At 45.7% G+C, this 23,085-nt stretch overlaps 1 protein-coding gene across 3 annotated transcripts in view; it reads left to right on the plus strand.

Moving 5' to 3' along the window:
- l(2)10685 (5-methylcytosine rRNA methyltransferase l(2)10685) overlaps positions 1 to 23,085 on the plus strand; it is a 74,828-nt gene that overhangs the window by 14,037 nt on the left and 37,706 nt on the right. For 2 of the 3 annotated variants that reach the window (XM_065447712.1, XM_065447714.1), the window contains exon 4: positions 22,928 to 23,059. The exons of the other annotated variant lie outside the window; for it this stretch is intronic. In XM_065447712.1, coding sequence (XP_065303784.1) covers positions 22,928 to 23,059 — 132 coding nt within the window. The remainder of the gene's footprint in view (positions 1 to 22,927; positions 23,060 to 23,085) is intronic. 3 annotated transcript variants of the gene reach the window in all.

Here is a 23,085-nt window from a genome sequence, read left to right on the forward strand (position 1 = left end):
CTTGCGTGAAACACGATGCAGATAACACGCACACATGAGAGCACTGCACGCTCATCACCACCACGAAGAAGCCTTGGGGACACACACACATACACACAAAAAAGCTTCAAACAGTTCACCACTGCTCGTATCACACCGCTTCGCAATGCGGAACGGTGCGTCAGCACCTAAAAAGATAACGCTAGAATTAAGGAAATCCGAAGATGACCATAGACAGTTAGCTGGGCAAGGTAAATTTAAGTCCTCAAGTGCCCGCGTTGCAATCCGTGAAGTCATCACAAAGATGGTGGCGAGTGCCTATCGCCTCTTTTAGTCATCTGCTAGCCATATAACTTCAGCCAGACCAAAATCGTCCTGGCAGGTTCTGGCAGCCCGCGGGTATCCAGAACCGTCCAGCTGGAGCAAAACAAATGCACAGAGGAAGTGCGTGGTGCGGTGGGCAGTGGGCGGAGCAACCCAAGAAAAACGAAGACGCTCTGGCTGGCTCTGGCAGCCCACGGGTAGCCAGAAGTGGAAAATCGAAGAAGCCCAGTTCGAGACACCAAAACAAAAATGGTAGCCGGCAGAGCAAGCCGAATGCACCGAACGCAATTTTTTTTCTCTTCTCGTGAGTACATTACATGCTTCGAAACAGTTTCAGCCGTATCAGTAATGAATAATATCGTTACTATTGGCAAGTTTGCGGCAATAACGTAGCCGTGACCACTTTGAGGGTACAGAAACAGAGATGGGCGCACTTACCTGCCAGTGACAGATACTTAACAGAAACCCATCGCGGGCACACTGCGGAAACTGCGGCTTTGTCTTCACTGCTATCCTAATACGGCACACTTCCGCTATGGGTGGGCGAATATCTTAGCTGTGTTACAAGCGTCGGCCTATGAATAGGGTACACTTCTAACGTATCAGTGTAAACGTGGCTACTATCGTTGCCGCTCGCAATTTGTTGCATGCCCACAAGTGCAGACGAGAATAATTGAAAAGTGCCTTTTTTGTTGTTGCTGACCACAACCGTTATAAAGCCTACAAATAATAAAGCCAAGGCAAGTTTGCTTGTAGCTTTTTTAGCATTCGACAGCATTCAACAGATGGTAAGCGCGATCATCATTAGCTAGACTTGGCACACAACATATCGCTGTGGCAAGCTCGGGGTGCGATCATTACATGGGAAAGAAAAATCCCGTATCAAATTTTGATGACAAAATTCAGGGGTGCGATCATTACGCGAGTGCAATCATTATGCAAGTATATATGGTACGTACTCGATGACCGCCCATGATGGCATCGATAGGCAACAGGGTTTTGTCCACAGCGGTTGTGGAAAACAGTAGTTTCGTTTTGACGTGGTACACACGTTGACCGTGAGCTTTCAGAACTGCATAGTTGCCATCCATGATAATGTCGATAACGACTGCAGCTTTTTTAAGCAGTAATTCCAGCAAACAGCAGTTTTGACTCTGTGCGTGCAGAGGCCGTGTGCCTTGCAAGCAGTAGTTTCGTTTTGACTTGGTATGCACGTTGGCCGCGTACATTTGTGTAGTTCCCATCCATTGTTGCTTGCGTCGATAACGACCATGGCTTTGTCAGCAGTAAGCATGGCAAACTGTAATTTCGTTTTGACTTCGTACGCGCATTGGCCGCGTGCATTCACAACTGCATAGTCCCCATCCATAATCATGTCGATAACGACCGCGGCTTTTTCAGCAATAACTGCAGTAAACCCAAGATAACCATAGATGTCCATAGAACATCATGTTTTAGAAATTGCACACATCCTATAGACTTCTATATTTCTCCAAACAACATTACTAATATGTACCATAGATAATCTAAGTCCCATCCAGATCACATTGCTCTAACGTTGAAACCATATTGCAGCTAGACATAAGTGACCTCTAATAGACGTTCATTTTAGAGATGCAGAAGGTCCATAGAACATCTAATGGATTTTTCCTGTTCATGCTGTAAGGAGCTGCATATCTGCAAGTGCCACAGCAGATGTACTATCGAATACAAATGAAATGCGAGCAGCAGAGTGTGTGGTTGAAGCATAACTTAAGGCACAGTGTGCGGCATCGGCCAGTCATCATTGTACTCATGCACGCGCATGTGGTTTCGAAGCGAAGTGCAGGGCTGCTTGTCCTATTGCCATTATGTCACCTGTGTTTTGTTTGAAGCTTGTACTCTCACTTCGCCACTGCAGTGCCATTCCTTCCTGCGATCACTGTTAAGGTGACTAGCACTGTTGTTGCTCCTCCACTGTAATAAATTTTTGGTGCTATTCAAATTACAATTTGACACTGACAGCTTTGATGTTGGAAACAAAACAAAAGCAACACACGTTAGGAAACTGAACTTGCCAGCTATATCATGCTGTAGATGCAGTAAGGGTACTAGCCCCCATAACAGTGTACTGCCAGGTGGAAATAGCACTGTCGTGGCGGGATGAGATAACAACTTTTGGACAAAATACGGGTGACGTTTATCGTCATCAGGCGAGCAGCGCTGCACTCTGTGCGAGAACCACATGCCCACACACGTACACAATGACTGGCCAACGGCATGCACTGTACATGACGTGTTCCCTGGTGGAACGAAGACTGTAGAGAGGCGCGAAAGAGACAGAACAAGGCATGGAGCGTATTGCGCATATCGCCTAATGCCGAAAATCTAGTTCAGTTTAAATAAATTAAATCACAGGGAAGGCGGACACGACATCAGGCAAAGAGAAAGCTGGGTGAGGTTCCTCTCCGGACTTAATTCATACACGCAGGAGGCAAAAGTGTGGAATGGCTTAAGAAAGCTAAAAAGGCAACAAATCCATCCGTTGCCTCTGGTGAACGACCAAGAGAAAACCGTAAAAACTGGACTATAGGTCGGACCGGAATATAGGTTGATCCCCCAACTAACGAATTCTAAAACTGAAAAATATCTTTTTCAATGGCAAAAGTACCAAAAGACACCCTTACCTTGAAACAAATGCAACTCGTGCACAATAGGGACAGTATTTATTTAAATGCTGATCGCATGTGCACCCGGCCAATTTTTAACAGTATTGCGCGACCATCGACCCGCGTGCTTGTCGGCACCTTATTAACGGCACTGAGCGGCGAAACAAACGAGATACGCGCATGTGTATACATGCGCTTACTTTCGCTATTTTGCCGCTCCGTGCCGTGATGATAAGGTGCTGACAAACACGCAGGTCGATGGTTGCACGATACTGTTAAAAATTGGCCTGGTGTACAGCACACAGAAGGGCGCGAAGTGCGCAAGCGCTACTCCGAATCAGAGCAATGCGTTTGATTAGAGTGGTCCAAACTAGAGTCGTATGACGAGTGCTTCTCGCTGCCCAGTCCAGAGGTGCATGCGATCTCTACCACTTTCGAAACAGATGCATTCGGCTGTCACAGGCAGCGGTCTTACACGCAGCTCCCGGACAAACTCCGCAACCTTGTCTTCCAGTTTTGCAGTCCGCCCACGAAATGACATTTTCTGTTGGTTTGCTGCTTCTGTCTCCGCCAGTACGAAATGTTCTTCTCAGATACTCCAAATTCGCGCTGTGCCACGAGGTTTCTGTGGGCTTCCGCACACTCAATCGCCTTTTTCGTGAAGGTGACGGTGACTTGTTGTCCGCTTCCGCTCATTTTGAAACAAAATGTGAAAAAGCAGCCTTTAACCAATATAACTTTGTAACAATGTAAATGCAAATTGGCGGTGCCACAATGTCGCCACGATGCGCTTGACGCACTGCTGCTGATGGCGATGGCACTTCTTTATTTCATCCGCCCATTGTTGCAAGACTTCCATAGTTTTTCCGCCAATGTCCGGTATATAAGACGAGGGTTGACTTTTCGCAATAGTTTTTTTTGTTTTTAAAGTTCGACCTATATTCTGGTTTTTGTGGTACCTTGCAAGACCGGGCGGGGACTCTCTTGGGGAACACTTTGAGCGTGGGTCGAGCTCAGTCCACTATTCTCAATCTTTCCTTAAACACAAAGAAATAGAAGAACTTGAGCGATTCCTACGCAAATGCAGACACAGCAAAGCGTATAAGCGGCCATTCAGTACAGTGAAACCTCGTTAAACCGTAGTCGGCCGGAGCTCGGAAAAAGTACGTACTAAACGGTAGTACTGTTTAAGCGAAATAGCATGAGATCGCCCACTTACCTGTCGAAAACGGAACTCAGAGAGAGTGCGATGAAAGGGGAAAAAACATGCAGTATTTATTCACTTCGCGGGACGTAAGTGTTATTTTCATTTGATGTCGCGGCGGCCTAGCACGACGACAGCGGCCTCAAACTTACTGAAGCTGCGTTCCAGCTTCTCAGCCAGCTCCCCTCCTCTCGGCAAACACTCGCAAGGCAGATTCCTCGTTGGCATTACGTATTCTCCGTGAACGCGCGCAGTAGTGCTGCATAAGTCCCGGGGCGCCTTTTTCATTGCCGGGTGCCGGAGTTCGGAAAACTTTTCGTTTGGAATAGTTACGTTATCGCGCCCCTGTTCTCGCGACGATCGCATTCATGAGGCTGACGTAACGCGCAGCTTCTGCCACTGCCGGGCCTGAATAGCCCGTGCTGTCGCTTTCCGTGTCGTCCTCATCACTGTCGCTAGTTGACACTTCGGCAACAACAGCGGCAACGATGGTGAAAAGTCGATCCTCGTAGCCGACATATCTCTTCGCGGTCGCAGCAGCGCTGCCGAGCAACTTCGCATTCCAAATGCCACACACTGTAGTCAACAGCAGATCCATGTCGTGGGCCAGCTCCGACTTTTTCGTGTCACGTTCGGTAACACGGACGATGTCTAATTTTTCTTCTATGCTGAGCACCCGGCGTCTTTTTTATCCTAGCTTCGGCATGACGCGAGTCCTCGCTTGCACGACGCTCTCTAGCACGGCGTCCATGCGGCGTCGAATTGATGTTGATGCGGCTTCACGTGCAAACGCACAGGGCGCTTGGAGGCCGTTGTACCGATCTCCGAGGCTTGTTGTTCTGCCGGGCCGCCCGATGGAGACGACGCACCGCCGTGTTTGCGCGACGAAAAGTGGAAACGCTACGTTTTAACCGATGCGTACGCAATAAGCTGGTACGGTTTATGCGGATACAAAATACGTTATGTTCAATGGCCGCTGAGTCGGGGAATTGACTTTACTACTTTTAAACCGAAACTACTGTTTAAGCGGGTACGGTTTAACGAGGTTTTACTGTATTGCCAAGTTGAGAGCTGCTTTGATCTCATGTATGACATGATCAAAAACTGACATACTGACCCACAAGATATAGTACTCGCACTTTTCAACACTATTTGGGCTGCTGGATACCTTCCACACACATGGAAATAAGCGATTGTGGTCCCTGTTTTGAAAGCAGGGGAAAGACCTTTCCATCTTGGCAAGTTATCACCCGATAGCCCTTACAAGCTGCCTGTCTAAGCTTTTTGAAAAAATGAATAATCGCAGACTCATACAATTCCGTGAACTCAACAATATACTTGATCCCTATCAGTGTGGCTTCAGAGAAGGGCGGTCGACAACAGATCATCTTGTGCGCATTGAAGGATATATCCGCGATGCATTTGTACATAAACAGTTTTTCTTATCGATATTCCTCAATATGGAGAAGGCATATGACACAACATGGCGTTGCAGGGTACTGAGAGACTTGTCAAAAATGGGCATTTCTGGAAATATGCTGAAAATAATTGAAAGCTATTTATTGAATCGTATCGTCCGTGTCAAAACCGGCAACATATTGTCGCGACTTTTTACGCAAGAAACTGGTGTACCCCAGGGAGGCGTGCTTAGTTGCACACTCTTTATCGTGAAGGTGAACACGCTGCGGGCTTCATTACCAGCTGCGATTTCTTATTCCGTCTACATGGACGATATTCAAGTCGGCTTCAAATCCTGTAACCTCGCAGTATGTTAGAGACGAGTACAGCAGGGCTTGAACAAGGTGTCCAAGTGGACAGACGAAAACGGATTTAAAATCAACCCCCACAAAAGTTCTTGTGTTCTTTTTGCAAGAAAGGGAGGCCTGGTCGAGATCCTTGTGTTCAACTGTGTGGACATCAAATACCTATCAACACAGAACATGAATTTCTAGGTATTATACTTGACTCCAGGCTTACTTTCATTCCACACATTAAATATCTTAAAGAAAAATGTAAGGACAATTAACTTACTTAAAATTCTATCCCACACAACTTGGGGTAGCGACAGGAAGTGTCTGATGAATGTTTATAAGAGCCAAATTCGATCAAGATTAGAGTATGGTACCGTCGTATATAACTCTGCCGCTCCGAGCGCACTAAAGATTCTAGATCCTGTCCACCATCTGGGTATCCACGTAGCCACTGGCGCTTTCAGGACAAGCCCTGTTGAAAGCTTATATGCAGAATCAAATGAGTGGTCACTGCATCTGCAGAGAACTTACATCAGCCTCACATATTTTCTAAAAATACACTCTAACCACGAACATCCATATTTTAATACCATTAACGATATGACGTGTGCTAGACTTTTCCATAATCCTCCCTTTGTAAGGCTGCCTTTCTCACTGCATGTGAAGGAGCTTAGCGATGAAATGCATGTCCCACTCCTCGAACTTAGCCTAATGCATCCAACCAAGCTGTTACCACCTTAGGAGTGATAGATGGTAGAATGTGACATATCCTTTCTAGAAGTTACGAAGCTGTCCCACTCCTCGAACTTAGCCTAATGCATCCAACCAAGCTGTTACCACCTTAGGAGTGATAGATGGTAGAATGTGACATATCCTTTCTAGAAGTTACGAAGCACACACCAGAGATTGAAATCAGAATGCATTTCCTAGTACTCCAGCACAAGCACTCCTGCACAGAGTTCTACACAGTCACTTCGAAGTCAAATGCCAGGGTGTCCTATGCAGCCGTCAGCCCACCCTTCTCAGAATCCGATGTACAGTTGAACCCGACTATATTGAATCCGTTTACATTGAATTATTCTATATATCGAACAATTTGTGGACACGGTATAGTTACAATGAGTATATGTAGCAAAATTTACGCTTACATCGAACAAAAATAGTAGCGACACCCCATATATCGAACATCAAACGGTGGAAAAGTGCCCCCAAAGTTGGCTTTCTCTCGTGGCGGCAGGGAAACCCGGCAGAGCGACTCCATCCAACCGCTCTCCCTATTGCGACTGCGCTGCCTTGGATGAGCAGTCGACACCCTCCTGCAAAAAATTATCCTGGCCTGCCCGCAGCACTTGCTCAGATAGCCAATCAGAGGCTCTTGTGCCCTCGTCGCGCAAAATGACGAAAGTGCGAGTTGTCTCGCTGCTTTTCTGGTTCATTGTGTGTGCACCTTGTGGGCCTTCTCCCGCAGTGTTGCCGTGATGAAGCGGCAGAATTCGCCTTTCGTTGTGAAGCTCGAAATCATAAATCCAATTGAACGCAGCGAGAAGTCGGATGACCTCGCTGTGTGCAAGATTCCGAGGAGCACTCTCAGCACGATCTTGATGAATGAGAGGGAAATTAGGGCTACAGCGGCCAAACTCGCCACCCGGTGCCCGTGGCACCTGACGCGTACTACGTACGGCCATGTACGAGTGGTTCATCCGAAATTGCTTCAGCCGTGCCGGCTTCCGCGTGCTCTGTGATGACTAAATTCTGATGAATGCGACAAAGCCATTGCCGGTGTTGCCGATGTTTGGAGCGAGCTGTAAGAATTTCCGGAAGCTGTTGACAAATCAGCAGTGGAAGAGTTTGCGAGTGCAAATGATGGTGTCGCGGCCACGGAAGAGCCCGAAAAAGAAGACTACATTGCCGACATCGCACCGAAAACAAGTGAAAGTGGGCACAATGAGGAAAGCAACGACGGTCTTTTGTCCACATCCTCCGGAGTGATTGGTGGGCCCACACTAGTCCAGTGTTTCTGCGTGAATGCGGAAGGTTGCGGCCCCAGCTGCTTCGACTCCTTAGTCAATGTGGAAAAGTGCGTGCATCGCAGGCAGTGAAATTGCCCAAGCAGAAGTTAACGCAGGAGTATTTCATGCGAAACTAAGCTAGTTTCATCAATAAAGTGATTTTGTAAATGGTATGTGCTTTTATGACATCCATTTATTTAGCAGGCTTATATTGAATTATGCTTTATATCGAACTGATAGGTGTTCTTTTGCGAGTTTGATATAGCCAGGTTCGACTGTACTACATCCGGAAACAAGTATCTTTACGGCCGAGGCCTACGCACTATTGTCTGTTGTGAAGCCTATAAGAAAATCAAAACTTAAAAAGCAGCTATACACCATATTTACACGATGGTAAGTCGACTCAAATGTAAGTTGACCCCCCCATATTGCGTGACAGGGAAAAAAAGAAGAAGAACATACCCAAGGACGCATTCGATAACGCAAATTTATTAGTAGCTGACATGGTCACTGGACTACTCGTTTTAACTAGTGCTGCCATCGTCAGCGCTGCTACGGTCCCACAGCGCATCGTTGTCCAGCGAAATTCCATATTTGGCAAACGACCGCACCACGACATCTTGTGGAACAGCAGCCCACGCTGAATGCACCCAACTACATGCAGCCGTGAGGGAGGCTCTTTTGACACGTCCAGTTGGCATAAGTTCGTGGTCTTCTGCCACCAGCCACTCGTACTCACGGCACAGCAGGTCCTTAAAAAGGCGAAGATCCGTGTTTGCTTCATGACCATGTCGCACTTCACTCGCAAGGACCGATCACGCATTTTAGCGACATACGCCACAAGCTTGGCCTACAGCTCTGGCAAGCATCCAGACTTCGGCATGCGGGAAATTCCTCACTCGCCGTCACAAGTGAACATTTTACTTCACTGCAGTCACCACTCTCACACAACCCGTTCAAAAACATTGAACTTGAAGCCCGCTGCGCAGTGATTTGTTTTTTCGGCGTAGAGGATGGCAGTTCTCTTGAACGCTGCTGTAAACAAGTGCCCAATGATTAGTGGGCCTGGAGCACTCATGATGACTGAAGAATCAATGAAGTAGTTCGTAGCTGGCGGTAAAGTCGAACGCATCAAACCAATGCCTTTAGTCAAACAATAGAAAAAACCCGTGAGCGGTGTCTGCTTTTCCGTGAACTACCGATACTCCCCGCTAGCACCGCCGTTCTGAGGGTGCAGCTGCGAATACAACAATGGCGCTTCCATCAACTATCGACACCCCCCTCATGAGTGTTGTGTGCACTGTAAAACTCTCAAAAATGTTGAAAAACTTCGAAAAAGCAAAAAAACCACGTGGGATAGCGAAAAGCTACGGGTAGGGCCATAGAGGAAGCATAAAATTGTAACTACCTTGTAGCTCCCGTTGGTCTCACTTTTTCGGCAGTGCCATGTTTTGGTTTCGGTTGTAAGTCAACCCCCCACTTCAGATTTTCAAAATTAGAAAAATGGGTTGACTTACAATCGTGTAAATATGGTATACAGACTCCCTAAGCATCGTGAAGGCCTTGATGTCACTCTATACGCATAAAATTCCAGTATTTAATGAACTCTATTCCATCTTGTGTAAAGCGTACATATCTAACCAGCATATCATTGTATGCTGGGTGCCTGGCCATAGGGGCATTGTGAGTAACGTCCTGGTGGATGAGATGGCCACGTCAATCGCATCACAAGCTGTAAACCCTACCGCTGATGTGCCTGTCACAGATCTGAGGCCTTTCTTATGAAAGAAACTGCGAAACCACTGGCAACGCATGTGGGGCACGAAAACAAATAATAAGCTCCACCTGATAAAGCCACGGTTAGGTAGGATTCTGGCCCTCTGCTACAAAATCACACCGAACAGATGTCCTATTCTGTCGTCCCAGAATAGGACACACATTTGGCACCCATAATTTTCTACTCACCGGAAATGACCCTCCAACCCGTGGTTGATGTGGGAAGAGGCTGACCGTCCTCCACGGAGTGTCAGGAAGCCAAATCTGAGAAAAAGAGACATTTTTCCTTAGCATACCGGCAGCACATTCCTCTTCATCCTGTAATGTTTCTCAGTCCAGAACCGCTTTTTAATACAAACACAGTCCTAGGTTTCCTCAGAGATGTGGTCTTACATGTTCCCATACATTCGTAGCACTTCCTCTCTTCAGAGGATGCCGCTGTGATAGTTGCACTGTATAGCACATGCCTCCAAGGCGCTTGTGTTTCAAGGGCTCTGGTGAGGCAGTTGTGCTGTATCTAATTTTTGCATCTCACATGTTCTGTATATATCATTTTTCCACAATGCAGTGTAATGCTCATAGTACTCATCATTTGTCATCGCCATAATCTTATTGCACGTAGATTTTACGCACTTTACAGCGGCTATTTTTTAGGCCCCTTTACAGCCACGTCGCATCAACTTCACAGAATTCATCATTCCACCGCGAAATCACTAATACTACTGTCACTGTGCTCTTTGGCTATACCTGGCCCTTGCGCCACTAAACAACACACATTCATTCAAGTAGCTGGTGAGCTTGTTTGAAATGTTTTGTTAACGCGCACACATGTAAATGTCAAAGCATAAATTGGTATCTTCCTAATATATATGGTTCAAGTGCTCAACAAAACGTGAAAACTGGGCTCACAAAATCGTAGCTTTGTATTTTGATCATTATGAATTATTACAAATCCTGCAATGGCTACAGGAAAAAGTTGCATTCAGTAAGCACTAGGTAAAGCATGCAAGTGAGACTCACAATGTCATATCAACGTTACTTTTATGCGAAGCGTATTACTAGAGCTCAACCCAGCTCCTCAGGCGCGGCGGTGTCGCCTTCAATACCTCGGACACCGTGACGTCATGACAGAGGAGAAACGGGGCTCCAACTCGCGCCGTCGCTCGCGGCGTTGCGGCGGTATATAAGCAGCTGCGCTTGCCTCTGCTAGACACTCACGAGGTGAGATGCCTCCTGGAGACAGAGCTGCTCGTTGGAATGAGAAGCGAAGGTTGCGGCATGCTACAGAGACTGTTTCTAGGTGGCTTTGCTACGGCGCAGCGACTATGCGCCCCGCATCGGACGCGGTGAGCGTCGAGCAACGCAGCGTTCGGCGCGACAATGAAATGTGCGCCTGAGCAAGCGCCGCATGCCTGAGCCGACGCCAACGACACCGGCTTTTCTGCGACACGAGCTCCTTAACGCTGTCGCGTTAAAATAAGGGCTAGTATGCTTCGCACCCTGGGCTTAACCTTAGCTAAGCCACAGCCATTTTTTATTTATACAATTGATAAAGCTTTATTACAAGATTGATTGGCACCCAAGCAGACATATGTATGAAAATATTCATTGCAAGTTATAACTGTATACAAATAGGTTAAACATGGATGTAAAAGGAAAAAAAAACTGAAAAACTTCAAAAAGACAAATGCTTCAAAATTCAATTTCACTAAAACAAAAGTAATGAGAAAAGGGTGCTAACACTCCAAAAATGACTAGCATCATAAGGCTGCAATAATATTTTAAAACGTTGAACCTGATTAGTAGAAGGTAGTAATATCACATACTAATGAATGGCCAAAAGGGCATGGCCTGCAAGCCGGCACCTATTTTTGACGCCACCATGAGATTCAAGACAGAACCTTCTAGCTATACAGTAAAACCTCATTGAACCATACCCGCTTAAACAGTAGTTGCGTTTTAAAAGTAGTAAAGTCAAATCACCGACTCAGCGGCCATTGAACATAATGTGTGTTGTATCCACAAACTGTGCCAGCTCATTGTGTACATATTGGTTAGCGCATAGTGTATCCACTTTTCGTCGCACAAACACAGCGGTGCGTCGTCTCAATCGAATCGCGCATCAGAACAACAAGCCTCAGAGATTGAAACCATGGATCAGAACAACGGCCTCCAAGCGCCCTGTGCGTTTGTGCATGAAGCCGCATCAACATCAGCATCGTTTTGGCGCCGTGCCAGAGAGCGTTGTGGCGTCGTGTGAACAAGGACTCGCCTTGCTTGCGTCTTGCCGAAGCTCAGATAAAAAAGACACTGGGTGCTCAGCATAGCAGAAAAATTAGACATCGTTCGTGCTATCGAACGTGCCAAGAAGAAGTAGGCGCTGGCACGCGACAGGATCTACTGTTGACTATGGTGCATAGCATTTGGAATGCGGAGCAGTTCCTCTGCAGCGCTGCTGCGACCGTGAAGAGATGCCGGCTACGAGGTTCGACTTTTCGCCATCGTTGCCTCTGTTGTTGCTGAAGTGTCGCCTAGCAACAGCGATGACGATGGTACAGAAAGCGACAGCACGGGCGATTCAGGCCCAACAGTGGCAGAAGGTACGCATTACATCAGCCTCATGAATGCAATCGTCGTGACAAGAACAGCACCCCGCAATGAACAGGCGCCCCGCGGCAGCTGCAGCACTACCGCACCCATGCACAGAGAATATGCAACGCCAACGAGGAATCTGCTATGCGAGTGCTCGCCGAGAAGAGGGGGCGGGCTGAAAAGCTGGCTAGCAGCTTCAGTAAGTTTTAGGCCACGGCGTCGCTGTTAGGCTGCCATGGCACCAAACGAAAATAACGCTCTTTGTCGCGCGAAGTGAATAAATACTGCATGTCTTCTTCCCCTTTCATCGCACTCTCTCTGAGTTCCGTTTTTGACGAGCAAGTGGGTGATCTCGTGCTATTTCGGTTAAGCAGTACTACCATTTAGTACATACTTTTCCCGAGCTCCGGCCAACTACGGTTTAACAAGGGTTCACTGTATTTAAAGATATATACTAAAAGAAAATCCACGCAATCAGAATCCCAAAATGGAATGTTCATCCAGGCAACATGCTCAGGCAGCTTGTCACACCACACAAGTGCCAAACACCCAACTCTGCCAGATACTTAGCACCAAGCATTGCAAATGACAAATATCCTGGGCACTTGAACAGGAGCTCCAGAAACAAAGCGATGCAAATTACATGTGTCTGAAAAGGAATTGCCAAAATCTTGCCGTCAGGACATTTCTAACCCGCCATGGTTGCTTAGTGGCTGTGGTGTTGGGCTGCTAAGCATGAGGTTGCGGGATCGAATCTTGGCCACCATGACTGCATTTCCATGGGGGCGAAATGCGACTACACCTATGTGCTTAGATTTAGGTGCACGTTAAAGAACCCTAAGTGGTGCAAATTATTCTGGAGTCCCCCACTACAGCGTGTGTCATAATTAGATCGCGGTTCTGGCAAAAAAAAAAATTGTAATTTTTTAATTTTTTTTTAGGACATCTCTATAAGCACTTCACAAGACGAACACATGTACCACAAAAAGTCAAACGGACAGCTCTAAATTTTGTTACGCAACTGTACAGTTCTGCCTAGTATATACGTACTTAGGCCATGGTCAGCCGAACAAAAGTCGAAAAGACACACCGATGAAGCACACTTCATGCTGCTCTTTTGCGGAAAATTACTCTGCACTTTTGTCGAGGCATACACTGCATAGATATCAGTGGCAATGTTAAGTCAGATATTGTGTGTTCAAGGTTTTTTTTTTTTTCTCTATTATCTGTCATAATATATTGGCAAGGTAAAGATTACATGTTTTTAACTATACTAATAGATATAATTGAAAAAGAAAGTGTTTGTGTATGAAAAAATTATGACATGACCAAAACGGAAAGTTATGGCTTTTGACACGCGGTGTCCAGCAGTGTGTGCATATGTCGTGCAAAATTGCTACTCATAACCACGTTGAAAAAAAATAAGTGTGGTCATAACTGAAATTCTGGGCTTCAGTACTTCTAATTGAATCTTTTCAATATGAGCAGATGGATATTTCGCAATTCAGAAACTTTTTCTCTCTCCTAGGATCTCGAACATGCACATGGTGGGGGAAAGCAATGTAAATGCCCCACCACAGTGCTGAAACGGGCCACAGCACAACTTTTCCTCTCCCACCGTCTCATTGCTAGGCATTAGAGACAATTTGCTTGTATATGTGCGGCATGGTGCATTCAACCAGTCAAAACGGACAATGTGCGATCAATGCGCAGAAGCTTTGGATGTGCAAGAGATGTCCAAATCACAAGACATTCAATGTCCTGTGGATGATTCTTGACTACCATGTACTAGTGGAACATTTTAAAGATGTGCATTAGACTTCGTTAAAGATCTTGGATATTTTGTCTTTTGTAATGCATCCAATAGATATTTGTGGTTTACTGGGACAGAAGTTTCGTTTTGACTTGGTATGCAGGTTGGCCGCGTGCGTTCATCACTACCATGGCCGCGTCGATAACTTCATGGTCGATAATCAATAATTCATGGGTGTGTCGATAACAACTGTGGCTTTGTCAGCAGTAACTGCAGCAAACAGTAGTTTTGTCCTGACTTGGTGCGCACATATCCCGCGTGCCTTGGAAGCTTAGTTTCGTCTTTGACTTACTACGTGCATCCGCCACCTGTGTTCGTAACTGTGTAGTCCCCATCTATTGACCGTGGCTTTGTCAGCAGTACTGTAAAAACCAGCGTATTATACAAGGTTATTTTCCTATTATTAGCGCCCCAAATTTTCGCTTCGTACTATATGCAGATACGAACAAAAATTTCACTCAGAAATTTGGGCTAAAAGCTTTGGTTTTGTTATTGCTGTGTGGCTACTGTTTGGCTTCCTTATTGCTCCATGGCCATGGCTTGGTTTCGTTATTGCTGCATGACTACAGCATCATTTCTTTATTGTTGAGTGCGCACCTTGGCAGTACACGTGCAAACCACGCTTCGTGAAGTGAACCTTCCTTATTCCGCATTGAAAGACCAAAATGTCCGCGCCGCGAAAACAGTACTCGGCTGCTTTCAAGAGAAAGGTTATTTTAGCCACACATGACATCGGCAACAGTGAGGCCGGGAGGCAGTGTGGCATCAACGAGGGCAGCAATCACGGGTGGCGTCGACAGAAGGAAGCTCTTTTCGCATGCAGCGGAACACAAAGAAGCTTTCGCGAACTGAAGAGTGGATTCCCAGAAATTGAACTCGCCCTGACGGAGTTTGTATGCCAAAACCGAGCGGCGCATCTAGCTGTGAGTGTGGAGCTTATGCAGGCAAAGGCTAAGGAGCTTGCAAGAGAAAAAGGGCTACCGAGCTTCGCCTTGAAAGCGAGCAAGCTCTGGATTTATCGCTACATGTGCCGTGCTTGATTTTTCTTACGTCACCGAACTTCGATTTCGCAAAACCTGCCCAAATCATTCGAAGAGCTGCTTGTGGCTTTCCAGCGCCACTTTATTTCGCTGCGCAAGTGCAAGAACTTCCAGCTAGGGCAAATCGGCAATGCTGACCAAACACCGGTTTATCTGGAAATGCCATCGCCCCTCACCGTGCACGAAAAGGGCTCTAAACAAGCTTATGTCCGGTTCACTGCCAACAAGAAAACGCCAGTTAACGTCATGTTGTTGTGCATGGCAGACGGACGCAAGCTCTTGCCCTATGTCGTCTTCAAGCGCAAGACAGTGCCTAAAGGTGAGGAGCTGCCAAAAAATGTGGTCATGAGATGCCATGAGAAAGGCTGGATGAACGAGAATCTTGTGCTCAACTGGATAAAGTCTGTTTCATGTAGGTGACCCAGCGCACTGTTGTCGTTCCCATCCACCCTCGTGCTGGACGCATTTCGTCGCCATTTGGCTGACTTAGTGAAGAGGCTGCTGCGCAAATCTGGCGCTGAACTTGTCATTATCCCGGGTGTGATGACATCTGAGCTGCAGCCTTTAGATGTTTGCGTGAACAAGCCATTCAAGGACGCGGTCAAGCGGTGTTGTGCTGATTGGATGCGCTCAGGTGAGCCTGCAGTGACGCTGACCTGGTGGCTGAAGTGGGCTTCGCCAGCCATGCTATGCAAGTGGATTGTGGATGCACAGGCCAGCATACCAGAGGACCTTGTGCATCGTGCATTCAATAAGTGCGGCGCTGCGAACACGCTCCATGGCACAGAGGATGAGTACCTCTGGGAAGATATGTCCGACAAGGAACCATCCGAAGAGAGCGCAGCTGAGGGACACAGCGATTGAAGTGCTGAGTGCAATTTAAATAAAGGTTTTCCTTGAGTTTTTCTAACTCGTATTATACATGGATAAAACCCTTTCTTTCCATTACGCGTCCCAAAAATTTCGCCTCATACTATATATATGCGGTCGTATTATACGCGGGTTCTTACAGTAATTGCAGCAAACAGTAGTTCCGTTTTGGTTCGGTGTGCGCGTAGGCCCTTTGCCTTGTAAGCAGTAGTTTCATTTTGACTTGGTACATGGTACATGCGTTGGCTGCGTGCGTTCATAACTGTGTAGTCCCCATTCATGGTCGTGTCAGTAACAACTGCGCCTTTGTCAGCAGTAACTATGGCAAACAGTAGTTTCTTTTTGACTTGGTACGCACGTCATCCGTCTGTGTTCATAACTGTGTAGTCATGGTCGCGTCAATATCAACCGCAGCTTTGTCAGCGGTAACTGCGGCAAACAGTAGTTTTGTTCTGACTCGGTGCGCATGTATGCCACGTGCAGGCGATGCCGAAGCCCACCCTCCGCACTTATCCACCTCCTGCCCCACACACACACACATACCTAAAATGTAATTACCAGAGCTTTGTCATCCACATCATTTGAGGCTTCTTTTGACATGTCCCAACCTTCTCGCTTAAAATATTATATTGTGGCTTAGAGCTTACTGCATCATTGTTGGCGTGGACGTGCATGGATTTTAATTCATCCTTTGCTTTATTTCTGCTAATACTGACAATGGGAGAACAAGCACACTAGAAGTACCAGCGACGGCTGCCTCGTCCATATTTTGTCACTTCAACATTGTTTTAAATTTCCACTCTACACACCAGGCACATACACAATATATTTAAGTATATACACAGGACAAAGTTAATTATATTTTTGAAGAGGAGGAGGTCGCCAATTAACAATTACTTCTAGAGTTATTGATAGCTTAGGCCTCTAGAATGAATACGTTGCTGTACATTCACCTCACTTGAAAATGCTTCGCGTGCTTTTTTGACCCTGGAAGAAAAGCCTGTAGACTTTGGGACCCCTTGGGCAGAGTCTTTTATCAACAGCATATGAAATGCACCTGAATGATATGTGTCTCAGTATTGCTTCTCTTTCCAGTAAGCAAAGCTAACGACTCATTAGAAAAACACCTCTGATAATTTACAGCATTTATTTGGCATGGAAACATTGTCACTTGCATGCAAAGGTCATAAATATATACAGGGTGTCCCAATTAACTATCATGCACCAAGATTAAAAAAAGCAATGTGTTATTCGAACAAAAGCTAGTGCATACTGTGTACAGTGTGTTTACAGTGGAGTAGCTGCCAGTAATTTTTTTGTTACTGAAATTTGATTAGGTAATTGTAATTAATTATTTAACTTGAGACATACTATCATAATTATCAAAGTACCAATGAGGGATTTGTAAGCACAGCCAAGGGTCACCTAACTGCTGTATTTTCAGTGATGTACTAACTGCGTACTAATTTTTTTCGACTAATAAATAAACGCTGTGAAATATGGCGAATACCGCGTGACTGCACTCCCACCCGCATCATAATGCAACGCTCTCGAACAGGATCTCTCTGTGTTTGCCAGAAAGAAATAAAGGAAATACAGAAACACATTGTGACCGAACTAGTTCCTTATCAGCCGTGTCCTGGGCGAATTAACATGTCACATTTAGTGTTAGTTGGCAACAAGCTCTGATAGCTGTTGCATTAGCGTAAATAAAGTGCATGGATGTTTTTTTTTCTGTCTTTATTTCTTGCCACAAAACCTATCGGCACAAAAGCAAATTAACATCAGTGCGAAGGTTTAAAGGTGCGTTTTGTTTTGTCCTAGTCGCCATGTCTTTCTCTAATGAGCAGAATGTAAACGTGATCCTTGCCTTCGGAGCTACAAATGGCAATAAGAGGAAGGCTGAAAATATATATCAGTCATAGAAGTGTGGTGGTAGACCAAACACATCGACTACCATCAGAAATTAAGGAAACCTGAGACAAACCAGCAGCTTCAAGAAAAAAAAAAATGGACTTTATATGTGAGTCCTAGCCTACACACGGATGTTCTAGCAGTTATGGCCTCAAACCCTCATGCTAGCTTGCGGGATGTTGGCCACCCAGGAACCAATTTACAAGTCATTCATTTGGAGGATTCTAAATGACTCGGCCTTTCACCCATACCACCTTAACCTGCCCCAATAGTTGGAAAATATGGATCTGCAGAATTGTCTAGATTTCTCAGATTGGATCCTCACAAAAGCCGATGAGTCACCAAACCTTCTGAGCAACATCATGTGCACAAATGAAGCCAATTTTTTCAGAAACGGCAGGTAAATTTGCATAATGCACACTGTTGGAGTGACTCCAATCCACACTGGGTAAAGCGCACTTGGCACCAGTACCAATGGTCGTTCAATGTGTGGTGCGGAATTCAAGCCGGTGCTATAATCAGCCCCATCTTCTTCGATCACACACTGACTGAACAGCGTTATATGGACGAAATTCTTGAAGAAGTGGTAAATTAGTTTCTCAGCAAAGTCCCGCTATCACGTCTTCGACTTCTGTGTTATCAGCAAGATGGGGGCGCCAGCACACCGCAGCAGCAGAGTGCGAAACTGGCTGGATGCGACTTTTCATGCACAATGGATTGGAAGGTGCGGGGCTGTAAAATTGGCTGGCTAGGTCACCTAACCTCTCTGCACTCAATTGCATTCTTTGGGGTTATGTGAAAGATTGCGTTTACATGATCGAGACAGATGTTAGATGAGCTCAAGGCAAGCATAATGGATGTGTGTCATAGAATTCTAGCGTTGGTCATCAAGAAAGCCACAGAAAATGTGTTAAAGCGCACTCAGTACTGCATAGCTGCAGAAGGAGACCTATTCGAACATGTCCTCTAGGCAGCAGCTGGTGCTCAATGGCACATACGAATTCATACACTATAAGGGAACACTGAAATCTGATGGTTTTATATGCGTAAGCATTTGTATACTTACCCAACGGGAAAGCCGTCTCTCCGTCTGTCCCGTAAGACGATCACTTTCAACATAGTGCCCGCAGCAGTGAGCGAATTCACCTGCATGCTGCCTCTCGTTTCAACAGCAACAAAGCAGCAAGAGCTCTCATTATGCTCATGCTGCACTGTGCCGCTTTCGCAGATTGCTTTCAAGATACGGGCCACAATGCTGTGCCAGACATAGCCGCCTAAGGAGCACGGTTGGTCATGGTTCATAATGGTTCAGTGTACCGATTGAATGTTGCACATATTTCTTTCATTTGCTACATCTTCCTGAACATTGCTTCCACTCGCCTCTTCTATGTCGTCTCGTGCAGGTCTCACTTTACAGTTCAGTGTTGCAACCACACTTCTCCGTATCACGGTTATTTCGCGGTTGTTTTCACAATTATACATAACACACCAACATACTACCACAAAACACCACGTCAGTACTACAAAACCCTTACGCATCATTCGAATAAATCCCAGAGAAGATTCTGCATGGGCTTCTTTTTTTTTTTTTGCCTGTGCAGACATCCCGATTGCTGATTCAGCTCATTTAAAAGTGGTACATTTACTTTCTTGAATGCATCGGTTTTGCCTTTTATCTACACACAAGTCGCCTCCTGGTCCGTTAATTTCACTTGTGTTTTTTGCCACAAGCCTGTTTTTGCAGCATGTACACACACTAATGAAAAATGAAACCATCACATTAATTTTGCTTTGGTTTGAAGCAAATTTCTGGCAGGAAATATAGCTGTGCATGCACTCTTTTGATGCAGTGCGAGCAGAGCCGGGATTTTGAAACATTCTATGCCTTTTCCATTGGTTTTTGCATTTAGTGCGTGGTCAGAGCAGCGCTTCGGCCATGTTATTAAGGGACTTTTGTTATCTATGTTATCAGTCGGCCTTGAGAGATGGATAATAAATGTGGCATAGAAGTTAGAGGAAGGAGAATAGCTGCGAAGCCGCGAAACCTGCTATTGGTGCTCCTTCCATACCACAGGAAAAGCAGTGGCTTTCAATAAGCTCATTCTAGGGTGCTGCTTTATGATGCGGGTGGGAGCGCAGTCACATGGTATGTTAAATTTTTCGTGGGGTTTCCTTACCGGTCTGAAAAAATTGTATGCAGTTAGCATGGCGATGAAGACACCGCAGTTAAATGTCATTTGGGGGTGTCTACAAATGCCTCATGGACACTTTGATAGTTACAGCAGTACTTTTTGAGTTATATAATTAATTAAAATGAGCTAATTAGATATCCGTAACAAGAAAGTTACTGGCAGCTACTCCACTGTTTTGAAAACAATGTGCACTAGGTTTTGTTCGAGTAACACAATTGCTCTTTCTTTAAATCTTGGTGCATGATAGTTAGGACATCCGTATAATTCATTCAGTAACCGAAATGAAATCAAGCCGGGTTCACTCAAAATCAGAATCAACAGCAGTCATGCGCAGTAGCGCTTATACTCAGACTCGCAGAAAAAGAGGCAGAGGTGCTGCAGTTTCTCCAGAAGGGTGAACCGATATTCGTGATAGTGAAGTATGAAACAATTTTACGAAGAAAGATTACACCACCGAGAGACGCCAGGTTCTTGGTGGCGCAAAAGGACTCGGGCTATGAAATTGAACTGTCTCCTGCTATGAGGTCTTGTATATACTCATATAAGGCCGTCACTTCAGTGAACAATTCTTCGAGGTCCCACGAAGTTTCTTCAAGTGCAACTGTTAGTAAAGGTTTTATATATATGTAAACACATACACATACCTAATATGGGGTTCGGAAAGCTGGTCGGGCTCCAGCCCCCCGACCTCCTGGAAAAATAAAACTTTCCACCTATGGTTGTTGGACTTCGATTGCCAAAGTGTTAACTCTTTCCATACCGCGCCCATTGGGCATCGTTAGCCCGTCAACTATGGTTTGAAAGGCCGGTTTCGAGATTTTCTGCGCCGCTCACGGACACACTGCGTTATCAGACATGAAAGAGGAGAACTACTCTTTTGTTTCCTAAGCAGTTCTTTTCCCCCAGGCGGTGATTTTTGAATGTGCTCCGAAGTTTTTGGGCTCGTCGAAGTAGAAAGCAAAAATGGCTGCCTCTGGGAGCGGCGCACGCACTTCGAAAGATTGCAGATCTCGCAATTCTGCTGCGTTTGTGGCTCACTGTATCTATAGATCGAGCAGCAACGAGTCTGAGGGTGCTACCTTTTCGTCAGACTTTGACTCTGAGACTGACAACGACGTAAGCCAACCCAGAACATCGACGGCCACAGCCTGGCACGCCAAACTGTAGTGCTTGCACTTAAATTTTTGTAGTGGGACACCTGTTAAATGAAAAATTTTGATTTTTTCGGAGATAGTGCCAATTAGATGGCAGTACATTTTGTCTGTCTGACCATCTTTTTTACATTTCTTTCTTAGAAGATACAAGCGTGTCTTCGCAAACTTTGTTCAATTTTATCCCACAATCTTGATTTTGGCACATCATATCTTTTTTATGATATGCATCTCGTTAATAAAAGTTTTATGTGTAAAAAGTGCGTTCATTCTGCCTTTTGTTTAAGTATTACATAAAATATTGAGTGCAATATTTCCCTCAGAGAAAGAAAATCTGGCATAACCTACAAAAACCACCTATTTTCCCCATGGTAGGGAAAGAGAAGGAAACATTGAGTCAACCTCTGTCTAGGTGTCCAAAGCAACTACAAAGGCTACGTAATGTAGCTAGGTGCCCGAGGAACCTGAAAATTATGCAGGAGCTCTGACTCAGGTTTTATCTAAACATCTGCAACATTTCCTGGTGCTTACTCGTAGCAGGGCATTAGAGTAGCATGCATGGTTGGCACACTGTGGCAGCATCAGCACAATGCTGATGGAGCTTCTGCTGTTGCAATACTTCGAGAGGCCAACTGCAACAAAATTTAGGACTGCATAGATAGCCTAGTTTCAGATAAGGTAGATATAGAGCAGCCTCTAGCAAAATTTCACATTTTACATGGCTGCATTCTGAAAAGCTCACAAAAATAGACATTTCTGATACCAAAGCTGAAAGAAGAAACACTGCCATTACTGCTCACCGGAAATGATGTGGGACCCAGAATCTTCAGAACCAGCACTGCTCCTCAGTTTGATAGTGCCTGCATATTTGGCAGTACCTGCAGTCTCGGGAGGCCTCGGTGTGAGGACTTTCCTCAGATCTGCTAACCACCAGGTGCACGGATTGTCTATTAAGGTGCTACTTATAGGCTGTTAACAAGGGAACTTCATAATCACCAGCTGCAGTTAATCAGGAAATTGGAAACTAGACAATTACCACCCAGCAGCTTTGCCAAGGTTGTTCCCGTAGCATACATCACCATCAGCACCAGCGGCGTATTATTTTTTAAAGTCCACTGGAGGACAAAGGCCTCTTCCTGCAATCTCCAATTACCCCTGTCTTGCGCTGATTCGGACTTGCACCTGCACATTTCCCAATTTCATCACCCCACATAGTTTTCTGCCATCTACGACTGCACTTCGCTTCCCGTGACACCCATTCTGTAACTTGAATGGACCACCAGTTGTCTACCCTACACATGACATGGCCTGCCCATGTCCATTTTTCCCTCTTAATGTCAACTAGAATATGTATCAGCTATCCCCGTTTGTTCTCTGATCCACAGTGCTCGCTTACCATCTCTTAACATTGCACCTAATATTTTTTTGTTCCATTGCTCTTTGCATGATCCTTAACTTGTTCTTGAGATTCCTTGTGAACCTGGAAGTCGCCCCATAGCTTGGGTCATGGAAAGTGCCCAAAGTACATTGTTGTGTTCGAGGACGTCTACAAAGAACTTCATGAAGACCTTTTTCAATTTGCATTGCCTTTAAGCGGACTGTGAGTGGAGTCCTTACTTCTGTAGGAGCCTGTAACTGTGCAGCTTGAACACGTCACCATGCAGACTATTACCTGATGGACGGTGCATCCGTGCTGCCGGTGCTGGCCTTGGATCTGCAGCAGGGTGATGAGCTGGCCGACCTGTGCGCTGCTCCTGGGGGCAAGCTGTTGGCGGCCCTGTGCACGGGACTCCTCGGTACGACAATGCCCGTGGTTGGACAG

The sequence above is a fragment of the Dermacentor albipictus genome, chromosome 5 (assembly GCF_038994185.2).
Source record: "Dermacentor albipictus isolate Rhodes 1998 colony chromosome 5, USDA_Dalb.pri_finalv2, whole genome shotgun sequence".
NCBI classification, from domain to species: Eukaryota; Metazoa; Arthropoda; class Arachnida; order Ixodida; family Ixodidae; genus Dermacentor; species Dermacentor albipictus.